Below are 26,735 nucleotides of genomic sequence, written 5' to 3' on the forward strand. Positions count from 1 at the left end.
ACTGACGTTTGAAAAAAAAATTTCTATTTTGAACTGCTATCGGTGAATTAAGACCACAAACTTTAAATGCCTGCTGGAAAGCAGCTTGGCCTGGATGTGTTGCAAACAACCATTCAAACATCTGTATTATCAGCTGAAATCATTACTTGGGCACATGAAGTTGGTGGAGAAAGTTTTGATACATTTAACCAGAATGATGTAGACAAATTGCTTGTGGATAATGCCTTAAGTGACAATGATCAGCTAATGCCTTTTTATTCCTGTATAGGGGAGTAGACGAGGCTGTTTAGCCATATCTAACTTTTGGAGACTGAGTGGGCAGTTTAATCTCCACTGGCAGCCAATCAGATATAGCTAGCCCAAGGCTATCACTACTTAAGCAGTATGCAGTGAAGAGAGATGACTCAACAAGTGCTGCCATCTCGTGGTCCCTAACACAATATATTTAATGTCTGAAATAATGTGGGTTCTACGGTCAATTTTCTTGAGTTTCCGGAAGAAAAAACCCATTTGCCCATACCAGAGATCGACTAACTCAGGAACTGGTTGAAAAAAGGCTTAAAAAAATTTCCTCTAGTCGATGACTAGATTCGAAACAAAGTCTTCCTTCGTGTGCAAACGTCACATCCACTCTATAGTGATGATGATATTATTGGATATCGTCGAAGATCTAGAAAACGATAGTGAAGTGGAAGAAAAACCTGTCCCCCTCACTGCAAATATAATTCGAGAAGGTCTTGAACTGTGCAATAAATTGGAAAATCATTTTCTTGTTAATGATACAAATTCTGAACGAGCCTTTAAATTCCAACGTGAGCTGATAAACTGTATGTCTGGATATCGCGAGCTGTATAAAAAATTAGTAAAATCATCATCTCAAAGTTTAATCACTGATTACATTGTCAGAAGAAAAAAATCAGCACAGAACGAGGTTGAAGCTAATTCTGTTTGTGAAGAACCATTGCCTTTACCATACAGATCTGATGCACTGACTATCTCTTCTGGTGATGAAAGTGATTAAACACTAGTTTGCAAATGTTGCTGAATATTGTCTAATAGCGACAATAATTCTGATGAAAAAATGTAAAATGAAATTGTTACTTTTCAATAAAAATAAACGAATAAAGCTTTAAAACAAACTTAGACATTTTTATTTTCCTGAATTTTTAGATTTATTTTAATTCATTGTTTTGGTTTTATGCGGTTTTAGAAAATTATGGAATGTATCCCTAATTTTTCAACGTAAGTTAGGTATATTTTGTGCGATTTTTTTGTGCAATGTATCTATTGCATAAAAAGAGACCCGACTGTGTGTGTGTATATATATTGTTTCAAACTAAGCTTTTTTTTATCACGAGTAATTTCAGCTTTGGTATCCTTTATATGAGTTTTTTTTTTTTCAACTGAATGTGAGTTAGCTGATCTCATGCAAATCTCATGCTGATCAAAAGATTGCCTGTGAAGAAGGCAATCTTTTGAGTTTTATTATTATGTGACACCTCCAGGGAGTCCAAAAACTCATCTAGGGAGAGTGTGCCAACAGCAGCGAATGATTGTGCCCCTTCCAACTACTAACCACGCTCAAACTTGCTTAACTTTTTGCAGACAGTAAAAAGACAGTACAAGTCACTGGTCCCGATGGACAAACAAAGGTTTGAAAAAGTATGGACCAATAATAAACGATGCAGTAAAACCACATCACACTGTGACTTTCGGTGAGTGTAAAAGTAATGGAAAAAAAAGGGATCTGATGTGGCAATTGTGTGACTTAACACCACTACTACCTCTGCTACTAATGGCTCTACCAATCGACCAACCTTTGCTGTATTTGCAATCTTTGCTACATGCCCCCCCCCCCCCCCCCCTGAACTTCAACTTCTTATCTACTAACACTCCAAGATTCCTAGCTTGATCAGTTTCTTCTAGCATAATCCCACCAATACACCAATATAATATGACACTGAATATCTCATCATGTCAAAATGTATGACTCTACGTTTACTGACATCCATTTTCCCATGCCCACAATTCCAATCTATTCAAATCATTCTGCAAGTACTGCATATCAGCCACATTTCTGATTACCATACCTATCTTTGCATCATCAGCAAATAGCTGTATGTCGTCTGTCAAATCCTTCCCAATATTATTAATGTACAGATTGAATAACAGTGGACCAAATACTGATCTACTCCACTAGTTACTATTTTGCAGACTTGCAAGCCCTGTATACTACTTTTTGTTATCTGTCAGTCAGCCATTCTCTTATCCCTGCTAATATTTTAAAATCCAAACCCTGATTCTCCAATTTATGCAATAGTCTTCCATGCTGTATTCTGGCAGAAGCTTTAGCAAAATCCAAAAGTATCATGATGTATCCATTCTCCTTGTCTAGCTCAATGATAACATTATTATGGAATGTGAGCAAGTTGCTAAAACATGACCTTCTCTGTCAACACATTTCTGGATGTGAGCTGTAACAAACTTTTCCAAAATATTCCCAACTATTACATGATTAACTTTACATTATTATTAATTTCATTTCAACAAGTAATATGATGGTGCAACATGATGATGATATATATATATATTAGGGTTACCAAGTAATTTTATAAACTTGGTTATTTTACTCCTAATCTCAAGTAAGGCAAACAGTTAAGTTTGCACCTGAAACGTAGTTCAAGTCTAAAGGTGGTGCAACACCAGGGCAACTCATTGTAAAGGTGGGTAAAGCTCTGATCACTATTCTTAGTATTTTCCATAATGTAAAGCACATTTCACTAAGAGATGTATACTGCAATACATTATGGGTGGGGTCACTACCCAAACCGGTTTCAACCTTTTTTGAGGTCTCCTCAGTGAGCAGCTAGATCCTAAATACCAAGGTTTTAGTAATACAGAGCCTTATCAACTTTACCTATACAAGTTGCTAAAAGGTGTTTTTATTTTGAATAATCTCTGGAGGAGATATAGATGTAAATAGGTTTTTTAGGATCTAGCTGCTCACTGAGGAGACCTCAAAAAAGGTTGAAACTGGTCTGGGTAGTGACCCTATCCATAATGTATTGCAATATACATCTCTTAGTGAGATGTGCTTTACATTATGGAAAATACTAAGAATAGTGATCAGAGCTTTACCCACCTTTACAATGAGTTTCCCTGGTGTTGCACTACCTTTAGACTTGAACTACGTTTCAGGTGCAAAATTAACTGTTTGCTTACTTGATAACCCTAATATACATTATTCTCAAGGTAAAAAAACTTATTTACACACATATATATATGTGGCATTATATAAAAATACATAATACAAAACAAAGTATATATATATTACGATGAGATTTTATTAACTTTTTTTTTAAATGTAAAATTTATATAATAAAGACAATTATTACTATAATGTAGCCCGAGGATCTAAACTTTACGTCTTTAATTGAAGTCCAATTCTTTTTTTCTTTGTGTCGACATTAAGAACTTTTACTTCTACTCTGTCTCCTAAGGATACTTGCTGTCCTTTAAATTGAGATACATGAATCAGACCATCTTGTCCAACCCCAATATCCACAAATGCTCCAAAATGTGCTGTATTTACCACTCGACCAGTAACCACTTCCCCAATTTTCAAATCTTCCATGGAGCTTACTCCTCTCCTGAATAGTGGCTTTTCAAATTCTTAAAAAAAAATTAAAAAAAAAAGTAATAAATGAATAAAGTAGTATCTAGAGAATTCAAAATCTTAATGCAACTCCAAAACCAGAATGCTGTATTTTCCTCTTTGTCTGAATTCCAAGAATATTAGGAAACTAGTAATGAAACATTAAGTGCAATATGGACTATCACATCATGGTCCATCCTTATCTTCCTAAAATAAAGAAGTTATGTAATGCTGCCTATTACTTGACTTCTTTATTTAAAGGAATGTGGTTTATTTAAAGGAAATAAGTTTTGTGCAGTTCTGGATTTTGAACTTTGTACTTGTATTATTAGAGAACTACCAGCCTAAACATACTAAAAAGAAAACAAAAAAATTTGTAACTTTGACTCCAGATAAAACAGATGTTTTATCTGAAAGTAGGAATAACTAGGAGGAGACCTTCACATAACCCTTAACCACCCAACAAGCAACATGAATCAAATATATATGTTTTGTATCAACATAATTTTTTTCATAATATACAATGGTTATATTGATTTAAATGGACACTTTGTGTTCATTTAAATTATGGACGTACATACATATCCAAGCCTGTATGGTGGTTAAGGAATGCAGTTAACTGACTATGGCTTCTGACCTAATGTCCAGTCTTCACCTTCACATGGTGCACTCCATTAGCAGATATCTGCTAAACACTGAATGAACAAGGATGGGTTGGCAATTTGGGACTTAGCTGACCAAATTATATTCTGTACTGGTTTAAACTACAAACAAACTTGATAATATAACATGTTTAAATTTCGTTCCAGGTGGGATATTGCTTGGTGTTTTCATCGTAAAATGTCAGCTACTGGAACAAATCTGCAAAGAAGTTGAACTAGCAGCAGCACCACATGAACATAACTGGTGTTACTGAGACAAAGAGGATGACTAAAACAGAGATCATGCTAAGTAATAATGATGAAGGAAAGGAAAGACTAGCAATAGGATTCAACACCAAACATGAACTTCGTGACTGGAAGGCAATTTCAAATAGAGTTATGTGAGCAAACTTCAAAATGGTGAATTAGACAATAAAACTTATTCATACCTATGGTCCCACAAGAGGTTCTCCTAAGGCAGAAGTGGAGGAATTTTTTGAATTGTTGGAGAAGACAGCTGACAAAAAAGCTAGTCCTTCATGGAGATCAAAACTGCTGTTTAGATCTCCATCAAGGAATATAAGATCTGAGGGCAGGAAATGAATCCCAGGCAAATTTTGAGAAAAGAGCAAAGCTAATAAGAATGGTAAGTACATGTTGGATTTCTGTTTAGTAAACAGAACAGTCATTACCAACACCATGTTCCAAAGCAAAAAAGAAAAGGTTCACAAATTCACATCTAAAGAAGATATAAGAAAATTCTTTTCTTATATCTTATAATATTGTGTAAGAAATGTCAAAATAATTAAAGATGACCAGCTTTTACAAGTGAACTGAAAACTTAACTATAAAAATATTATTCAAAACAAGAACTAAACCATGTAGTTCAGTAACCAACTCTAAAGAAAATTGATTGACTAAGCTAGAGAGATGTGATGAAGATGCCTGCAAGGACAAGAAAATAAAACACTATGTCTATACAAGAAGTTAAAAAGCAGTCCTGGAAAAGAAAAAAGTATACCAAAAGTTAATAGCAAGTAAATCTGCATGTGCTCCGAGAGAATAAAGCAAAGCAGTATGTAGAAGCAGATAAACAAAGGTCATGGTAAGACTGGTAAGAATATAGAATATTGATATGAAGTGGCAAAATGTCCTGGAGGCTACTATGAAAAAAATTCTGGATATCTAGAGTAATCACTTTAAAAGATTGTTAAATGAAACAAGCAGTGACAGAGCAATGGTAGAAAACATTCAAGAGGAATACAAACAACAGTACATGTCAGTGCTTGAGGTAGAAAGGCCCAAATATAAGTTTTAGTGGCTATGCTGCATAATTCAGATTGCATAAGTTAATTTCCAGATGACTGGAGTAGCTCTTATAGTTCCCATATACAGGGTGTTTCAAAAAGAATGACCCGATTTCAAATAATTATATTTAATAATGAAAATGTGGTATAGTTACAAAATAAATTACCAAGTATGAAGTAAGGCCTGGTTTCAACCTGTATAAAAAGGGGAATAAAACTGAAAGTAGAGAAATTCCTTTGTAATTTTACAAAGTATTTTCCAAGTAAGCAAGCATGAGAAGATTCTAAGAAAATTTGTGGAAGAAAATCATACAGAAGAACAAGCTGGATTCAGACTACATAAAGGTTAAGATCATATTTTTGTTTTGTTGTAAAGCAAAAATCAGATCAAATTTTCCCTTGAAAAGGCTATTCAGAAAGCTACAGAATGCTCTGCAGTAAATGGAGCATTATACAGAACAATACACAGTCTATATTTAAGATGGAAGTCAGCAATTAGAATTGAAGAATAAAGAAAGGGAGTTTGATATAAAATCAAGTGTGAGACGAGTGCACTCAATCACTACTCTTATTCATCATATTATGAAAGAAAATGGCATTAAAACTGATATCAGAATTGGAGATATCAAACTTAGCTGTTTGCTTTATGCAGATAATGTCATCTAAGCAGATCCAGTGCAAGTCTCCAGGATTCTCTAACTGAACTGAATAACACAGCTGTACCAAATTTGGCATGAAAATCAGCAAAACGATGAAAATGCACAGGAACAACAGAAAACTTCAACTGCATTCCCAATGGAGATCTATAGAACAAGTAAAATATAGGCATAATTTTTAGTGAAGTTTGCAAATTAAATTTGGAAATCGACAACAGAATAAGCAAAGCTGGTATGGTGGGGAGTCAGTTGAATATATTTATATGGAATAAGAGAAAAACCAGCCAAAACACTATATAAGCAGTAAAGAAGTGTTCAAACCAATTTTAACTTATAGTTCTGAGAGTTGTGTTAGAAATAACATTGATCAAAGACTAGAAACTACAGATATAATTTCTAGAAAAACGGAGCAATGAGTAGATGCATTTATGGTAGAACTATATATTAAAAATTAATATATTTAGTTACAAATTGTCACTATTAGCAATCTGGAGTTTATGAACAGAGCTAATTTGAGGTAATATGGTTGCTTAAACAGAATGGACTCATACAAATTATGGAAATAACTACTGTGTTAGAGTAAATCTTCAGTTTAATATAAAACTAGACATTTTGATCTTCACATCAAGGTCATCACCTGGAGTATACACATATATACAAAGAAACAAGCAGCATTACAATCTACATGATATGCTAAAGTTATATTGATCTGGTCAACTGTTAAAACTATTGGCCTGACCTCTGGTGAAAAAAAAAAACTTGCTACATCAATGCTAGAGTCCTGTTATTATTATTATCTATTGGTTACAGAAATAAATTAAGCTAGAGAGCAATATGTTCACACAAAGTTACTCATATAAGTAAAGCAAAACAGTATGGATGATGGCCAATAAAAGTTGAAATAATTGCTTTGAGTCCTAAAGACAGGATTTGCTGGAAAACTTGAAGAACTAAGTGGGCTGAATGTGTGCCATCCAAATTCTTGGGATTTTTATGCCATTGTTGTTAAGATTAGCATGGTCAATCACAGGCTTCTTTACATCATACAAAAACTTGTATGATGTAAAGACCATGTACTTTTCCAATCAATTTGTTGTAGAGTGTTAAAGAGCATGATCTGAGAGGCCTGCTTCAAAAAAATTGTTAAATTTAATGTGTTGTTTGTGTTATTTTTTATGGATAGAGAGTATATGTCCAGTTTTCATAAATATATAATATAAGGTAAGTTAAAGGTGCAATAGATATGATAAAACCCAGGATGTGGAATATGTTTTTTAATTTTATAGGTGGTTTAAAAGTGGCATTAAATTATAATGGTGTAGAATTCTATTTATTTATTTTTGATAACTTTAATATATGGGATAGCTATGTTTATGAACTTTATTGATATCATTTTTGTTATAGCCATTACTTATAAATGTATTGCTAATAATTTGTAATTCTTGTTTAAGTTTGTTGAAAGTTTATTTTTCACTTGATTAGACTATAATAAATTTAGTTTAATCCTTTATCCAAGTGTGAGCAAACAAAGTTTGTGCCTGAAAATATCTTCAGGACTGGGGTAAGGTAGTACAACACCAGGCAACTCCCTTAATGCATAACATTATACATATCCACAAGGAGATGTGTTTTGCATTATGGAAGATGCAGAGATAGGAGCGATGTTAGCTTGGTCCACCTTTGCTACGAGTTGCCTGGTGTTGTACTACCTCACCACAGTCCTGAAGATATTTTCAGGCGCAAACTTTGTTTGCTCACACTTGGATAAGGATTAAAGTAAATTTATTATAGTCTAACCAAGTGAAAAATAAACTTTCAACATCTTTCTCTAAATCCAGAGTAATTTAATAAAAAGGTGGCACACCTTTTGGCAACTCCTATAGGTAAAGATGACTTCGCCATTGCTTCTGCCTGGTATCTCCACTTCTGGGGCTGGCTCCCACTGAAGAGACCTCAATAAAGGTCGAAACTAGTCTGGGTAGTGGTCCTTCCCTTAATGCATACACATCCACAAGGAGATGTGATTTGCATTATAGGAGATACTGAGATAGGAGTGATGTTAGCTTGGTCCACCTTTGCTACGAGTTGCCTGGTGTTGTACTACCTTACCCCAGTCCTGAAGATATTTTCAGCTGCAAACTTTGTTTGCTCACACTTGGATAAAGGATTAAATTAAATTTATTAACTTGTTTAAGTTTGTTCATTAGAGAAATTGTTATAGCTCTGTTTTTGGGGATATTAATGACTCCAAGTTTTTGCAAAGGGTGGTGATATGAGTTAGCATTTATATATTGGCTGGTAAGTGTAGGCTTGTGGTAAACAGTGAAGGATAGACTGTCTGTGGGAAGACGTGTGACCAGTGTATCCAGGAAAGGAAGCGAATTCTGATTTTCAATTTCAGTAGTAAACTGTATGTGCTCATGTTGTTGAGGAAAGAATGGAAAGGTTAGTGAAATAGGTGTTGATGCCAGGATGGCCAACAGATAGACCAAGATCTAGGTGGACTGATGTATTTAGAAGTGTTCTAGAACAGTACTTCTCAAGCTTATGGATGCTAAAGTCCCCTTTAGAAAAAGTAAAATATTTCACTGCCCCAATCGAAAAAAAAAAAAATCGTAATACAGACATATATTATTATAATATTTATTGTATTTATATTCAATACAATTTATATTCAAGATTTTGCACTTGTAATCTTTTTTTATGTTTCTTATCAATACCTTTAAAACGAAACTTATATGAATAAGCATATAATTACCAATATTCATTAATCACCGAAATACACAAGACGCAAAAATTTTTAACCAACACTAATGTGATTTTTTCCATTAAAATATAAAAAAGAACAAAAAAGAAATAATAAAAATTAAATACGTTTCTTTTAAGATTAAAAAAAAATACTGTGTCTTAAAACATTTTAAATTTGTTTTCATTATTTCACGACCCCCCCTTCGACAAAACTTACGGCCCCCAAGGGTGCCACGGCCCACAGTTTGGGAAGCGCTGTTCTAGAATACAGGAATATAAGATCTGATATTTAGTGCTAACAAGTGATAGAATAATTTGAAGGAAAGGTATTGACATGACATAAGAAATAAGTGAAATTTAATCATATAGTACTCTCATGGTATTCTGTAACTCCTTGAGAGGCACATTTTCAAGACACTGATGTTCATAGCTGGGAGACTAAAAGTAATTAAAATTATACAGTATTTTGAAATATTTATTTATTGACTAGCATGCTGGTTTTATTATAATTAGTTGACCTATAAAATAGTTCTATTAAAAACTATTTTCAATATAAAATTCTTTCTAAAGAAAATAAAAATGTGTCTGTGTACATTAAAGCAAAATAAAAACCTTTATTATACTGATTATGTAAAACAGGGTTTCTCAAACCGTGTTCTGCAAGAAGTTCTGGAATTTGTCATTTTAGTTTTCTAAGCATTTTTCATGAATAAATATTTTATAGTAAAAATATTCTGAGGAGAATAATATTCGTGAATATGTCGAAAAGCTCAGACCCAGAACACCTAATAACATCTGTGTATTGTTAATTTTCGCACATTGAAACCTTTCAACATTTGGGAAAGGGAATGCCACTGTTTATGATTGGTCATAAAAATTGCCTGCAAACCCATTACAACAATTGGTGTCATATCCTCTGTTCTGAAAACTGAATGAAATGACATCTGTGTAGCAAATGTCAGTGACCAAGCAGCATATTTTTAAACATGGAAATATTCATGAATTATTGTTAATTTTCACACATTGAAATCTTTCAACAATCGGGAAAGAGAATACTGCCGTTTATGACTGATCATAAAAACTGCCTGCAAGTCGATTACAACAATGGGTGGCGTGTTCTCAAAACTGAACGAAATAACATCTGCATTGCAAATGTCAGTGACCAATCAGCAAGGAAGTATAAAGAAAATTTTTCCACTGAAATTGAAGATCAAGGTAGTCTGTATCCGGTTCTCAAATCTATTACTACTGAATACTTTCTTCGCAAGTTCATATTGCAGTGTGTAAGTGCTTGTTCTGAAACCGGAGTGCAGTGATTTTTTTTTTTTTTTTTTTTAAGTAATAGGAATACAGAGTTAAAATCTAATATGAATAAGAGACAAGGCACTTTGCTGTTTAATTTTGGTATTAAGAAATCTCTTATTAAGGGTGTTTGTGACGGAACAGATAGTGAGTCATCCACCTCAAGCCTACAAAGATCTCCAGGATGTACAAAAGGAGGGGAAAACTACCTACACACAGAAAGAAAAAAGAGAAAAAGTGCATTCACTCGTAAGTACTTATAATAATATTATAAATATATTTGGTGATCAGAATGGGATATGTCAATGAAAATCAGCACAAATTAATTTAATAATGTTTGCCTGAAGAAACTACGACATGCTACAAGATTTCATTAGTCCAGTGATTGATAACTAATTAAATGTAATTTATATTTGTCAACATGCCACACCGTATACATAAGTATACTAATACACTTTATGATTATGCCATAATTAATTATTAATACTTATGTTAATGTATGAACTTTAAAAAATTTTGGAAAGGTATTTACGAGTAAATTTGTTGGGACCGGGCCCAACAAATATATAAGGAGGCAGCTTTTAAAAAAAGAATTCTTCTTACTCTTTTATCTAATTTTATAATTAATATCTGATTTATTTCGAACTGTTTAATTTTTGTTAATGAAATTTTATCAAATAATTCTTATTACAATTGCTTTTACATTATTTGATATGGTTTAGTACTTTCCTTACAAGTACTGTTACAATTCATATTTACTTTTGTGTATTGCAGCCTTTTTTTACTATTTCGCATTATTCATTTACTTTTATATTATTCGACATTTCTTATTTATAATCTTATTGTTTTTCATACTAAAGTTACCTTTGAATAATATATATGCGTACACACGAGAAAGATATTTAATTAACCAAATATTTCGGTCGAAATAGCAGACCATCTTCAGTGGCACTACAAGAACAGTTTTAAAAAAAATACAAGGTGGAATACTAACAATAGATCATTTAAAAATAGAACAAGCTCCGTGATGTTATATCACTAAGTATTAAAGGGAATATTTTTAAGCAGAGACATGATCGAAATAAAGATATTAATTAATAATATTAAATAACATAAAATTAATATGAATTAATGAGTTATCCTGATTAGACTTTCCCAGATTTTTGATATAGATATACAGTCATTCCGATTCAGGTTAGGATGATGGAGTAAGGCCTCTACATTTTCTTTGAATAAACGTTCAAATTTATAACGGGATCTATGTAAGATGTGAGTTTTTGACCAAAGGATATTGTGGTTAGTTTCAATCCCGTGCTGAGCCAATCCAGATTTTTTCAGGTTTGTTGCGATGAATGGAGGATTGATGTTCTTGGATTCTTTTTTTCAAGAGAATGTCCAGTTTGTCCAAAATAGGAGAGATCACAGTTGCAGGGAATTTAATAAACTCCAGGAAGAGATATAGTTGAGCGTTTGTCTTTAGGAGAAGGAAAATGGGAAGATAATTTCTTAATAGGTAAATACGTAACTGTTAACTCATATTTCTTCAGAATTCTTGCGATAGGTTCTGAAATCCTGGAGATGTAAGGAATTGGAACTCGACGTATTGAATCTTCGTTGTTTTCTGGTGGATTATAAGAATCGAGAAGATGTAGAGTACTCTTTTCGGAAAAGCCATCGAGTTTCATGTGTTGTTGGATAGTAGAAAGTTCTTTCTGCAGAAAATTAGAAGTAGAACAATTAGTTTTGGCTCTTCTGATAAGACAATTTATGATTCCTGTTTTTTGACAAGGATGATGGGCTCATTCTTTAAGAATATAACGACCTGTGAATGTTGGTTTCCTGTAAACCATAGTTATAAGAGTATTTGAAGGTGACCGGATGAGGAGAACATCTAAAAAAGATAACTGGTTGTTTTCTTCCATTTTCATAGTAAACTTTACTTTACTGTATGGCCACACAACAAAGACTCCTTACCATCTTTTTTAAGCAGTATCAATTCCTTACATCATCGTATAAAATTTACTATGGAAATGTGTATATCTATATCAAAAATCTGGGAAAGTTTAATCAGGATAACTCATTAATTCATATTAATTTTGTTATTTAATATTATTAATTAATATCTTTATTTCAATCATGTCTCTGCTTAAAAATATTCCCTTTAATACTTAGTGATATAACATCACGTGGCTTGTTCTATTTTTAAATGATCTATTGTTAGTATCCCACCTTGTATTTTTTTTAAGACTGTTCTTGTAGTGCCACTGAAGATGGTCTGCTATTTCCAGATCGAAATATTTGGTTAATTAAATATCTTTCTTGTGTTTACGTGCATATATTATTCAGTCTTTATGTCACAAGTATCCTTTACAACACAATTCTATTTGTTTTTATTATAGCTCTGACAAATATTGGAATTTGAATATTATTGAGTAAATACCCATGGATTCTTGTTTAAAGACAAGAACTTGAACACAAGGAGGAGCAAGTACTTCTGCTGACACATCTACTCGTATGATTGGAGAAGATATGGAATTGCAAACTGTGGTTTCTTCAAAAGCTAATATTAAAGAACAAGAGTCACCTAAGAACAGACCAAAACGGAAGTACCATGAAAGTTATTTAAATTATGGATTTACGTGTATTGGCAATACACATGTTCCTGATGCAATGTGTATTTTATGTAATAAAATACTAGTAAACAGTTCTTTGGCTCCAGCTAAACTTCGTAGGCACTTTGAAACGAAACACACTGATTACAAAGGAAAAGATATACATTTTTTAAAGAGACGATGTGACTTGCTAGAAAAATCTGAACTTTAAATGGCTACAATTGCTACAACTGAAAATGCAACAGAGGCATCTTTTCGCATGAGTTACCGCATTGCACTTCATGGTGAAGCTCATACAATTGGTGAGATGCTAATTAAGCCTTGTGTGAAAGACGTATCATGCATGTTAAACGAGCAGGTTGCTAAAAACATAGATGCAGTACAATTATCAAATGATACTGTTTCATGCCGCATCAAAGATCTTTCTGCTGACATAGAAAAAGAGTTAATTCATCGACTTAAACTTTGCAATGAATATTCATTGCAAATCAATGAATCTACAGATGTCGCAGGACTCGCTGTATTACTAGTGTTTGTTCATTACATATTTGATAAAAGTATTGAAGAAGATTTACTCGTGCGAAAAACTACAAGAAAAAACTACCGGAGAAGATATATTCAATTCAACTATATTAATAATTATATTACAAAACAGGAAATCGGTTTGGAGAAGTATATTGATATTTGTACAGATGGTGCTCAAGCAATGGTAGGAAAGATAAAGGGAGTTGTAACACGTATCCTGCAAGTAGCTACAAGAGCCATTGTGTTTTTGCATAGACAAGCACTAGTAACAAAAAGAATTCCTACATATTTAAAAACTATTTTGGATGAAGCCGTAAAAATGATCAACTATGTAAAATCTCGACCACTTCAATCCAGATTATTTAAAATTTTGTGCAATGAAATGGGTAGTGTGCATAATGCACTTTTTATTACATACTGAAGTGAGATGGCTATCCAGAGGAAAAGCATTATTGAGGCTTTTTGAACTTCATAGTGAGTTAATGGTCTTCTTGATGTCACATAATTTAAGACAAAATTTTATTGAATTATTAAGAAATTCTTCATGGTTGACAAGTCTTGCATATCTAGCAGATATTTTTACAAAGTGCAATGAAATTAACTTATCATTACAAGGAAAGAATAATACAATTTTTAATACAAGAGATAAAATTGCATCTTTTGATAGGAAGTTGCAATTCTGGATTTCTACAGTTGAAGAGAATAATTTTGATTGTTTTCCCACCTTGCATGAATTTTTGACTGAAGTAAACAAAGAAGTACTAACGTAATTTTAGAACACTTGCATGACTTGCAATTAACCCTTTTGCATTATTTTCCAAAATCCAGTGAGGACAATTCCTGGGTTATGAATCAATTTACAGTGACAGCTAAGCCAGTAGGCTTCAGCGCAAGTGACTATGAAAATCTAATTGACTTAATTAGTGACTCTGATTTAAAACAAAAATACAAGGAACTGCCAATAAATGATTTCTGGACAAATTTAACAGAAGAGTACCCCAGCGTGTCAAAACTAGCTATTCTTGTTTTACTTTCTTTTACAACGACATATTTATGCGAGGCAGGATTTTCATATTATGCTGCAACCAAATCAAAGTTCAGGAACAGACTCGACGCTACACCAAATATGAGAATTCAACTTTCTAATATTATGCCTGATATCAAAAGAATTTGTAATTCAAAAACGCCAAAACATCGGAGTCATTAAGAACTTAATTTGCAATATACGTGTTTTACTATTTTTGTGTTTTGTTTTTACTAATTAACATTTGACAATAAATGATTGTTTTTTCCTTAACGCTTAGATTTACTCATTTATTTTATTTATATTTACCTACCCTACAAAACCAGCACACAGGAGAAAAGGTCTGCATTCACTCATAAGTACTTATAATAATAATATAAATTTTTGGTGATCAGAATGGGATATGTCAATGAAAATAAGCACAAATTAATTTAATGATGGTTTAATTGATGTTTAATTATCAATCATTATTGTTAATTGATAATTAATTATTAAAATAAGCTAAATTACCAATTAATTATTAATTAATACATTACAAAATAACCAAGGTGTTCCGTGAACATTTCAGGATTTGTGAAGTGTTCCGTCATAGAAAAAGTTTGTAAAACCTTGATCTAAAACATCAAAAAATAACATAAGCGGAATCTTGGTAAATATTCACATAATTTAATCAGTTGATTGGGCATATCTATCTCTAAGTTGTGTCACTAGTATTTTTCTGAAGAATGTTTTTTTCTGATATGATCTTATTATTATAATTTTATGGTTAATAAATTTGAAATTTTTGATACTTTCCATTGACTTTTCTCTGTAGACCATAATATTTTTAACAGAGAAAGTACACCAAGTGGCCAGCAGTAAAGTAGCATTCTCCCACCACCTTTACCTAAAGAAGCTAGCTGTTCCTAGCTGCTTGTGTCTGAGCATGCTTTATTTTATCAGCAAGGGCTCATGCAGTCTTAAAACCAAAAGTTTAGTTATGTTGCACAGGGAAAAAGAAGATACAGTTAAAAAATAGTAAAACTGGGACAAATGCTAAACCAGAGAGGATGCTAAGATGACAGGCATAAACTGGAATGCATGGTCACCCTATTCATAGCTGACATTAGGATATTTACAAGATAAAGTCTTCCATCTTGTACTAATAAGCTGAGACTCTTGCTGTGTGGTGATACAGCAGGAGTGCCAACTTCCAAGTGAAAAATTATCAGTCTTACTATAGATATCCAAAATTTCTTATATTTTATTGCTAGTTATCCAACTAGCAATAAAATATAAGAAAAACAATATGTTAAAATCAAACAAAAAATATGTATATCACTAAGTTTTAAGGTTACATATTTGCAACTTTTTTTTTTTCTTAAATTGGGATTTCAAACATGATCATCTGATACCCTATTTCTAGTTTTAAACTTTTTCAATTTCATAAGAGAAAAAGTCTGTTTGCAGTATAAATTGCTGCAGCTTCGAGAAATGTTAAAATATATTTGGTACTGAAGCCATTTAGATAGAAAGCATGAGTGGTGAAAATTAAATCAAAAGTATACAGAACTCAACATTTTATAGATTTTTCAACTAGCATTTTCAAGGACATACAGACAGGGGTTAGGTGTGTCAACCCCCCCCCCCCCACCCACCCACACAGTCGAAAATCCATGTATAACTTTTGATGACACCAAAAACTTAACTATTAATAGCCTACTATTGACTGGAAGCCTTACCAATAACATAAACAGTCAATTGACAAATATTCTGTATGTTATATGTATTATATACTGTATTCTTACAATAAAGTAAGCTAGAAAAAAGAAAACATCATCATCATCAAATTCCTGCCATGTACCCTCAAGGGGTGTACAGGATATGACAGTACTACATGAAAAAATTACATCATTACTAACTTCCTATCTACAATTTTCCTCCAAATCAGTCTGTTACTTGTCAACACTCCAACATTATCAGATCTTATATTTCTATCGTCTAAGGCACTTTGTACCGTATCAATCCACCTATATCTTGGTCTTCCTCTGGGTCGTTTTCCTGCCAACTTGGCAGAGAACACTTGTTTTGCTAATCTTTCCTCTCCCATTCTATTTAAGTGACCATACCACCTGAGATTAGCTCTGCTAACGCATTCCTGGATGCTGACAATGTCAAGTTCTTTCCTAATATCCTCATTTTTAATATGATATTGCCATTGATGCCATCTGTTCACGTCTCTAATCTTTCTCAGGACTCTCATATCTGCAGTCTCTAGTCTTTGTTCAAGTGTTTTACTTCTGACCCACCTCTCAGATCCATAAGTTAAAACTGGTTTGAACACTGTCTTGTATACAGCTAATTTAGTGTTCCGACTAATTTCTCTCTTATTCCATATGAATTTATTCAATTGACTTCCCACCATACCAGCTTTGCTGATTCTGTTGTCTATTTCTATATTTAATTTACCATCTTCAGTAAAAATCGTGCCTAAGTAGCTGAAATGTTTTACTTGTTCCACAGGTTCTCCATTCACAACACAGTTGACATTTTCAATGATTCTGCCTATTTTCATTGTCTTTGTCTTTTTATTGCTGACCTTCATACCATATCTATTACAACAGCTATTCAATTTAGTCAGAGAATCTTGCAGACTTGTAGCGGATTTATTTAGAAGTATAACATCATCCGCATAAAGCAAAGAGCTGACATTAACATCTCCAATTTTGATATCATGTTTAATACCACTTTCCTTCATAATGTGATCCATATAGATAATGAATAACAGAGGGGATAATATACATCCTTGTCTCACACCAGATTTAACATTAAACCATCTTCCTGTACTTCCTTCAATTCTAACTACTAACTTACAACTCAAATAAAGACTAAGTACTGCTTGATATAATGCCCCATTGACACCATATAACTGCAGCGTATTGAATAGCTTCTCTCTTGGCACCTTGTCATATGCCTTTTCCAAATCGACAAAACTTAAATACAGTGTTATATTCCCATGCTTTCTCGACTATTTGTCGTAAAGTGAAGATCTGATCCCGACAGCCTCTATTTGACCTGAATCCAGCTTGTTCTTCACCAAGGTTTTCTTCCACAATTCTTCTCAACCGTTTCTCAAGTATACTTGCATAGATCTGGCCAGGAACACTCAGTAGGGAAATACCTCTGTAATTCTCACATTCAGTTTTATTTCCCTTTTTATATATGGGTACTATGAGAGCTCTACTCCAATCATCGGGAATTCCTCCCTCTGTCCAGGCTTTCTGAAGAACTATGCAGTGCAGTCACTGTAAGACTTTTATACCACCATACTTCAGCATTTCTGGTCAAATATCATCTACTCCTGCTGCCTTTCCACATTTCAAGCCTTTGATGGCTTTTTCTACTTCAAGTATGGATATGTATTCCTGACTGCATGCCTGGTCAGTGTTTTTTATTACTATGGTGTCATCACTGCTTGTTTCATTTAGCAGTTTTTCAAAGTAATTACTCCCTACTTCAAGGATATCTTTTTCTACCGTTTTCATGTCACCTTTATCATCTCTAACTCCTTTTACAGCACTCTTTCCTCCATTCCTAAGCTTCTTCAACAACCTCCAGAATATTTTGCCACCTTCTTGATATTTATTTTCTATATTCTTGCCAAAGTCCTCCCATGACTTTTGTTTAGCTAGTTTTATTTTACACACTGTTTAGCTTTCTTACATTTGTCTCTGTATTCTGTAAGAGTAAAAGCTGACTTATTTGCCAGGAACTTTTGATATACTTTTTTCTTTTCCTTCACTGCCTCTTTAACTTACTGTGTCCACCAGGGAGTTCTGATTTTTTTATCCTTGCACACAACCTCGCCACATGCCTCTCTGGCAGAATCAATCAATGTTTTCTTCAGAGTTTGCCACTGAATCTCCAAGGTTTGATTCCTGTTCTCAAACTCTTTCATTTTCTTTTCAATAATCTTTCTGTATTTTAGTCTACAGTTCACATCTGAGAGCTGCTCAACTTTTATTCGCTTTAAAACTTTCTTACATGTTATTCTTTTCAATATGAAATTCAATTTTATCCTGCTCAAGACTGAATAGTGATCACTTCCAATTTCAAATCCTCTGTACACTCTGGTGTCCTGCACCAGGGAGAAAACATCACTATCAACAATAACATAGTCAATGAGACTTTTCTTATTCCTAGCCTCTTCTCTCTATGTGAATTTGTGCACATTTTTATGTTGGAACATAGTGTTAGTAATAACCAGTCCATGTCCTGAGCAGAAATCCAACAAGTATTTGCCATCATTATAAGCTTTGCTCTTTTCTCCAAATTTTCCGAAAATATTTTTGTATGTCTCACAATCATTTCCTACTCTGCTATTTAGATCCCCAACAAGGACCAACTTTTCCTTTTTCATTGTGTCAGTTGCTTTTTCTAAAGCGTCAAAAAATTCCTCCACTTCTACCTTAGTAGACCCTTCTGTGGGACCATAGGCACATATAAGTCTCATTGTCCAGTTCCCCATTCTCATATTTGCCCACATTATTCTACTTGAGACTGACTGCCATTCAAGAAGATTAGCCTCGTATTTTGTGTTGAATACTATGGCTACTCCTTCTTTTCCTTGATTGTCATTGCCTGAATATAACATTTTGTATTTATTGCTCAGAAAGATCTCACCAGTTTTGGTCTTTTTTGTTTCAGCCACCCCTATTATGTCGATCTGGTACTTATCTAATTCCTCAGCTAGCTCCATTTCTTTGCCATTCAGGCTTCTTACGTTGATAGTACCGATCTTTAACTCTGGTGATGTTGAGTTGGGGTTTGTTTTCAGATTTGTTCCAGTAGCTGACTTTTCGCTGTTCGCCCTGGTTCCCTGGCGAAAACAACGGGGGCCTTGTTTAACCGGGCGACGCCCCAGCCGGCATGAAATTTTGTCATGTTGTACCATCATTCTATATTTTGTTTAACCAATAAGAATACAATTTGGTCGGCTAAATCCCAAATTGCCAGCCCATCCTCGTCCGTTCAGTATCCAAGTAGATACCCAACAGGGTGCACCACGAGAAGGTGAGGATTGGACATTAGGTCAGAAGCCCTGGTCGGTTCTCCGCATTCCTTGAAAGGCTATGTGGAGGTCTCCTGTCAGTTATACAGCTCTGACCCTTAAGCACCCCAAAAAAAGAAAACATTATTAAGAAAAATCATAAGGAAGAGAAAATACATTTACAGTACTGTATTGTATTTATTGATACTGTAAGTTTACAAGATGAATCGTCTGTCTATCAGTACCTACATCAATATTGTCTTATATGATACAAAACACTGCAGTTGTGAAAAACAAATTCATATTTATTTATAGGTATAATGATTCATGCATTGATAATGACGAAGCAGCAGTATGATTGCTTTATGGTAGCCTAGCCAATACACTAATGAATGAATTGTTATAATTCTTTTTAATTTTATGTTAATTATATTTAACTAATTAATTAATAATAGTTAATTTTATGCAGCATCTTCATGTTTGTTTACATTTCTCTTGACTGAGAATGGCACAATGTATGGTCTGTAAGTGTTTGCGTGCATAAGTTTCGATAAATTTTAACTTTCTATAATAGATTTGTGTATATTTTATGATAGTAAATGATAAAATAGGCTAGTATTTACATATATTTTATGCATTAATGACATACCTAACCTTTTCTTAAATTACACAAATCTCCTACAATTTTTCCAATATCATTATTGAAAAAAAAAAAAAAAAAAAAAAATATATATATATATATATATATCTACGTATAAGCGGACCCATGTTGTTCAAGGGTTAACTGTACATATAAATCACAACCGACATGCCAACTGCCTGATACTTCTAATGCCAGAAGTATGAGGAATAAGAGGGAAGAAATTTTGGCATTGGTTAGTTCACCTTGCCAAAAGTTACAGGTATTAGTCAGACTTGGCTAACAGCAGATGATGTAGTCACAGAAATAGAATATACTCTCTGAAAATGTTTTCAGAGAGGACAGAGAAGATGGGATGGGGGAGGGGTACTGCTGATGATAGCAGATGAATTCCAGTCAAAAAGAATAGTTCCACCCGAAACAGCTGCAAGAAAATCATCAATGCATCAAAAACTGATTTCCAAAGGGTCAAAAGCAGGAAACTTGCATTTTGTCCAAATGGCAACCGTGCATTTTGGTCTTTGGCCAAAGCAGTTGACCACAGCTTTTGTCCCAACACTGTTCCCATCACTCCTGAACCCAGATGGGTCTGTGGTATCATTGCCCACAGAGAAAGCCAATCTCCTGGCATCATACTTTTTCTCAAATGTCTGCATTAATTTACTTAAGTATAAAGAGTTAATAAGCTTCATTTCGGCAATGAAAACATTACTTAAATTAAGGGGATATTAAATCCCACATAGTTTTAAAACCGAATAAGAAACTCAAAGATTGGAATCAGAGAGTTTCTTGCCGAATATAGTAAACTATAAAGTATCGGCGAACACTTAGCGTGAGCTAATGCAAGTGACCCTAGTACGTAGTACAATACCGGACGACTCGTTGCAAAGGTGGGGGAAGTTCAGATCGCTATTCTTAGGTATTTTCCATAATGTAAAAACACATTTCCTAGGAAATGTATGCTGTTATTACATTACGGAGGGAGGTCACTACCCAGACCGGTTTCAGCCTTTTTTGAGGCTTCATCAGTGAGTAGCTAGACCTAATACCAAAGTGTATAGCAAAAAGAACTTATATACTCTGCGATACGAGTTTCCAAACAGGTGCAACCATTAAGTTACTTAAGTATAAAGAGCTAATAAGCTTCATTTCGGCAATGAAAACATTACTTAAATTAAGGAGATATTAAATCCCACATAGTTTTAAAACCGAATAAGAAACTCAAAGATTGGAATCAGATAGTTTCTTGCCAAAAATAGTAAACCATAAAGTATCGGCGAACACTTAGCGTGAGCTAATGCAAGTGACCCTAGTACGTAGTACAATTTCATAGGAAATGTGTTTTTAAATTATGGAAAATACCTAAGAATAGCGATCTGAACTTCCCCCACCTTTGCAACAAGTCGTCTGGTATTGTACTACGTACTAGGGTCACTTGCATTAGCTCACACTAAGTGTTCACCGATACTTTATAGTTTACTATATTCGGCAAGAAACTCTCTGATTCCAATCTTTGAGTTTCTTATTCGGTTTTAAAACTATGTGGGATTTAATATCCCCTTAATTTAAGTAATGTCTGCATTAATGATTTTGGTAAATGTCCCCAACCATTCCGAACACCTCCTCTGACCTTTCACCAGGAAGTGATCAGAAAAATCCTATCCAAATTAGATACCAATAATTCTCTGGCCCTGAAGATTTGTGCTCCAGAGTTGATCCCTATTCTATGTCTCCTGTTTATGCAAGGCATTATTCTGGAAATTAGCTCATGTCCAACCTATTCCAAAGAAGGGTGACAGAATTATCAAACTATCACCCAATTTCTCTCACCTCGGTCCTCCCCAAGGTAATGGAGAGAGCTGTCAACAGCTAACTCCTATACTATCTTGAAAGTGCCCAACTAATAAATGACTGTCAGTACTGATTCCGCCAATGCTGTTCAACAGGGGATCTGCTCACCTATATATCACACACCTCTGCATAAGCACCATGGAAAAAGTTTGGTGAATTCCAAGTGGCTGCACTAGATATCTCTAAGGCTTTTGACAGGGTCTGGCACAAGGCCCTATTAAGCAAGCTTCCATCATTTGGGTCCCGTGACTTCTGCATATCACCTGTTTTCTCACTGATGGTTGATGGGTTCCTATCTTCTAACTATGAAACTAATGCTGGGATCCCTCAGGGTTCTCACCCACTTTGTTTCTTCTATACATCAATGATCTGTTCCAGCTGACCAGCAATCCAATATACAGTTTTGCTGATGACAGTACACTACATTCCTCCTTCTCACTTGACAAACATGGCACCAAACAAACTACTACAACTCACAGAGCAACAACCTCTACAAGCACCTAAATTTGGATCTCCAAACCATTCTTAGATGGGTATCTCAGATAACCTTATCAATTTTAACACCTGCAAAACACAGTTATGCCTTATTTTCCCACAAACCATATTATCCCAGCCTTACCTTTGACAACACCCAAATCTCTCTAGGCAAGATGAGATCTCTCTCTCTCTCTCCGGGATTACCTTGACATCAAGACTCTCTTGGCATAAACACATTACAACCATTGCCTCTTTGGCATCCAAAAAATTAGGAGTCCTCTTTTGTTCAAGGCATTACTTTACCCCCCCCCCCCCCACGAACAGCTATTAACCCTGTACAAATCACAAATCCAACCATCCATTAAGTACTGCTTGCACATCTGGGAAGGTGCCCCCTAAGAGCTCCCTAGAAATACTTGACACAGTGCAGAAGAGAGCAGTCAGACCGATTAATTACTCATCTTTTACCGACTCACTCCATCCACTCTCGCACAGGCACCTAGTATCTACTGCATGAATTTTCTATAGCTATTTCAATGGTAAATGTTCATCAGAACTATCATCAATAATTCCTCTGCTCTCTCTCTCTATAAAATCCATGGAAACACATCACCCAACATCCCTTCACAGTCATACTTCATAATCACAAAACAAGTTTCTCTTCCTCCTCATTCACTCCTACTGCTGGTGTTTGGAACACCCTTCTCTCCATCTGTTTCCCAAGCAATACAATGCACAGGCCTTCAAATCCGATGTGCAAAAGTTATTCGTTCCCAATTCACTTCCCGTACAATATTTCATGTTGGGCCCAATATGAAAAATAGTTCTGTCTACACCCGTTCTTTGGAACATCCTTATGTAGTTTTCTCTAAAGACTGATCTGGCTGATCTAGAAACACACCGACAGCTTTCTACTGTTGCCTTAATCTTTTGATCACATTTGCCACTAACATGTTATAATTTTTGCAATCACTTATGTGTGAGGTTGATATATACATATGTAAAATCTTGGAAGAAAAACAGATACTCACCTTTCCTGAAGTCATACTCTAATGGTTGACGAAAAGCATCTGTTATTAATTGCACTGTTGGAACTGATGTTCCATGCTGTTTTGCTAAATTTTCAAAGCCTAGAGAAATAAAGTGTGGAAAGAGTGAATATTAAAAAATATATATATTCTAAAGAATGAACTTCATCCGTTAATTGCTACACTGCATTAAAATTATTCTGAAACTGCCAATAAATGACATTTATTGGTCAAGTGCATTTTCCAGTGTGTGTGTGTGTGTACACTATATATATATTTGAAAGAAATGAGATAAGTACAGAACAAAAAAAAAAATTTTTTTTTTTTTTGGGGGGGGGTGAGTTGAATATAAACTGAGCACAAGTTTTGAGTGAAACTGAGAGAACTATATCAGGATATAGTTTTTTTTTTTTTTTTTGCTTATGATTTGTCTTTCATGGTCAAGACAAATCACTTCCCAATCACTGCACCATGCTAGCAGGTCAGTTTTATCTTTGTGTTATGCTGCAATGCTAACATCTGGATGTGAGACGTGAATGCATGAGAAGTCAGATTTATATTTGTTGGTAGATATTTTCATTTGTTGCAAGCTGCAGTGTGGACTGAGCACATAATGAAATTTTTGTCATGAACCACTTTCAGGATGTTGTTGCATTTTTTTCTTGGAACTTGGTATATTTGTTGGAATGTATCTTGGCTGGTGGTCAAGAATTTTGGTGGGTTAGGCCTTAATTAGGGCCTTTATCTCACAGAATCTGACTGAATACGTATTCAGTCAGAATATGTATGTATGTATCTGAATCAGGACAGCGGAAGGAAGACAGTAATCAAACAAACACAGACTGAATATGAAAGGTAGGTCTTACATCCCTTACTGATGCCCTCCATAGGTATGGAATCTTGCTGAACACCTCAAAATAATGGTCTTCAAGATCTGTAGTAATGCGAGGCAGCCAAATTAGTTCAGATGTGGCAAATGTTGTGGAAGATTCTTGAAATAGTCCCACCAATTTACATCTACTCCTGTATTAAAATGAAGGTTTGGTTCCACTGGATTTGGCAATTTGTATCCATGATGATCTGGTACTTCAGAGTAGTGCACATAACGAACATGATTTCTGTTACTTCAGATGAATATTAGTTGTTCTTCCTGTTTATCCAAAGTATGAAAGTTTTATACACCCTAGGATGGTCAAGATGATGGAGAGGATTTTTGGATCCTAACAGCAATTAAGATACATGGAGGAAACCAAAATTAATTTATTATACAGATAATAAACAAAATATATGAAAAAGCAACTGCTAGTATTCTTATAAATGAACTTAGCAGCCCATTTCAAATAAATAAAGGAATTCACCAAGGAGATACTACCCAAATTATTCAATACAGTATTAGAATGCACCCTGAGTGGATTAGATTGGAGTGACAAAGGGATTAATATGGTAAAAAATTAAATCAATTATGATATGTTGATGATATCGTAGTAATAGCAAACAACAAAAGAGAACCAGAAGAAATGATAAATGAATTAAACATAGTATCAAATAAAGTAGGATTATACATAAACTATGAAAAGACTAAAATCTTCTTCTTCTTCTTCTTCTCCCACTTAAGTGGGGTCACTGTATGTTATGAGTCTCATCCACACCTTCCTGTCTTGGGCTGCCACCACATCCAAGTTCTTCATCTTCAAGTCCTCTTCTACCAGCTCCCTACATCTCTTCTTTGGCCGCCCACGCTTCCGCCTTCCTTGCACATCCATCTGCATGACCCTTCTTCCCACATATTCATCCTCCCTCCTCATCACATGACCAAACCATCTCAACCTTGCCTCCTGTATTTTCGCTCCTAAGTTAGTAACTTTCACTGTTCCCCTGACATAGTCATTTCTCAGATGATCCTTTCTGGTCACACCGCACATCCACCTAAGCATTCTCATCTCTGCTACTTCCATCCTGCTAATGTTATTTTTCCTCAGGGCCACAGTTTCTATAGCATATGTCATAGCTGGCCTCACTACTGTCCTATAAATTTTGCCTTTCAGATTGATCGGCACCCTCTTATCGCATAACACTCCAGCCATCTCCCTCCAGTTCCTCCAACCCGCTTGTATCTTGCATCCCACTTCCTTCTCAGCTCCTCCATCTTCTTCCACTGTTGAACCTAAGTATCTAAAGTCTCTCACCTTCCTGATGACATTTCCTTCCAGCTCCAGATCTGTCTCCTGGCCACCGCCCAACACATATACTCTGTCTTACTTCTGCTCAGTCTCATACCTCTCTCTTCCAGTACTTTTCTCCATCTTTCCAGTTTAGTTTCCGCTTCTTCTCTCACCTCCTCTGTTACCACCTCCATCACAATATTAAACAGAAACGGACTTAATGCTGACCCTTGATGCAAGCCAACTGTTACTTGAAAACTTTCTGTCTGTCCCAAACAGGTCCGAACACTTGTCTTCACATTTCTGTACATTTCCTGCACCAACCTGACATATTTCTCCGGCACCTTCTTCTCCCTCAGACACCTCCAGAATTCTTGCCTTGGCACTCTATCGTATGCTTTCTCCAGATCAATAAATACCAGATGTAGCTCCCTTTGTTTCTCTTGATATTTTTCCATCATCTGTCGTAACCCAAAGATAGCATCTGTTGTTGATCTACCAGGCATGAAGCCAAATTGTTCCTTTGCAATCTCCACCTCCTCCCTCAATCTACCATCGAGAACCCTTTCTAGGATCTTCATTGTGTGGGACATCAACTTTATTCCTCTGTAATTTTTACAGTCTTGTGCATCCCCTTTACCCTTGTAGATGGGAACAAGAGTACTCTCCCTCCATTCCTTGGGTATATTTTCCTGTTGGCAAACTTTCATGAACAGGTCCCACAGCAGGTCAATTCCCTCTTCCCCCAGTGCCTTCCATGCCTCCACTGGAATTCTGTCGGGGCCCACCGCTTTTCCATTCCTCATCCTCTTCATGGCCTCCGTCACTTCCATTCTACTGATGTTCTGTACCATCCCCTCAGAAGGCTGCCCATCTCCTCTGTGAGTCCTGGCATTTTCCTCATTTAAAAATCCCTCAAAGTATATTTTCCATCTGTTTCTTATGTCCACATCCCTCCATAATACTCTTCCTTCAGCATCTTTGATCTGCCTCACATGTAAGATGTCCTTAGCTGCTTTATTTCTACATTTCGCTAGATGGTAAATTTTTCTCTGTCCTTCCTTTGTTTCTAATTGAT

At 34.8% G+C, this 26,735-nt stretch overlaps 1 protein-coding gene across 3 annotated transcripts in view; it reads right to left on the reverse strand.

Moving 5' to 3' along the window:
* Positions 1 to 26,735, reverse strand: part of LOC150105593 (S1 RNA-binding domain-containing protein 1) — a 425,600-nt gene that overhangs the window by 39,468 nt on the left and 359,397 nt on the right. For 2 of the 3 annotated variants that reach the window (XM_090394266.1, XM_090394264.1), the window contains 2 exons: positions 23,499 to 23,597; positions 3,325 to 3,672 (listed from right to left, as the gene is read on the reverse strand). In XM_090394266.1, coding sequence (XP_090250392.1) covers positions 3,422 to 3,672; positions 23,499 to 23,597 — 350 coding nt within the window. In that variant the 3' untranslated portion in view covers positions 3,325 to 3,421. Of the gene's footprint in view, positions 1 to 3,324; positions 3,673 to 23,498; positions 23,598 to 26,735 lie in introns of those variants that run through there. The other variant, XM_090394265.1, reaches the window with a different exon arrangement.

This window comes from Typopeltis vanoorti, chromosome 6, assembly GCF_054136105.1.
Source record: "Typopeltis vanoorti isolate ZY-2024b chromosome 6, IOZ_Tvanoo_1.0, whole genome shotgun sequence".
Lineage (NCBI taxonomy): Eukaryota > Metazoa > Arthropoda > Arachnida > Uropygi > Thelyphonidae > Typopeltis > Typopeltis vanoorti.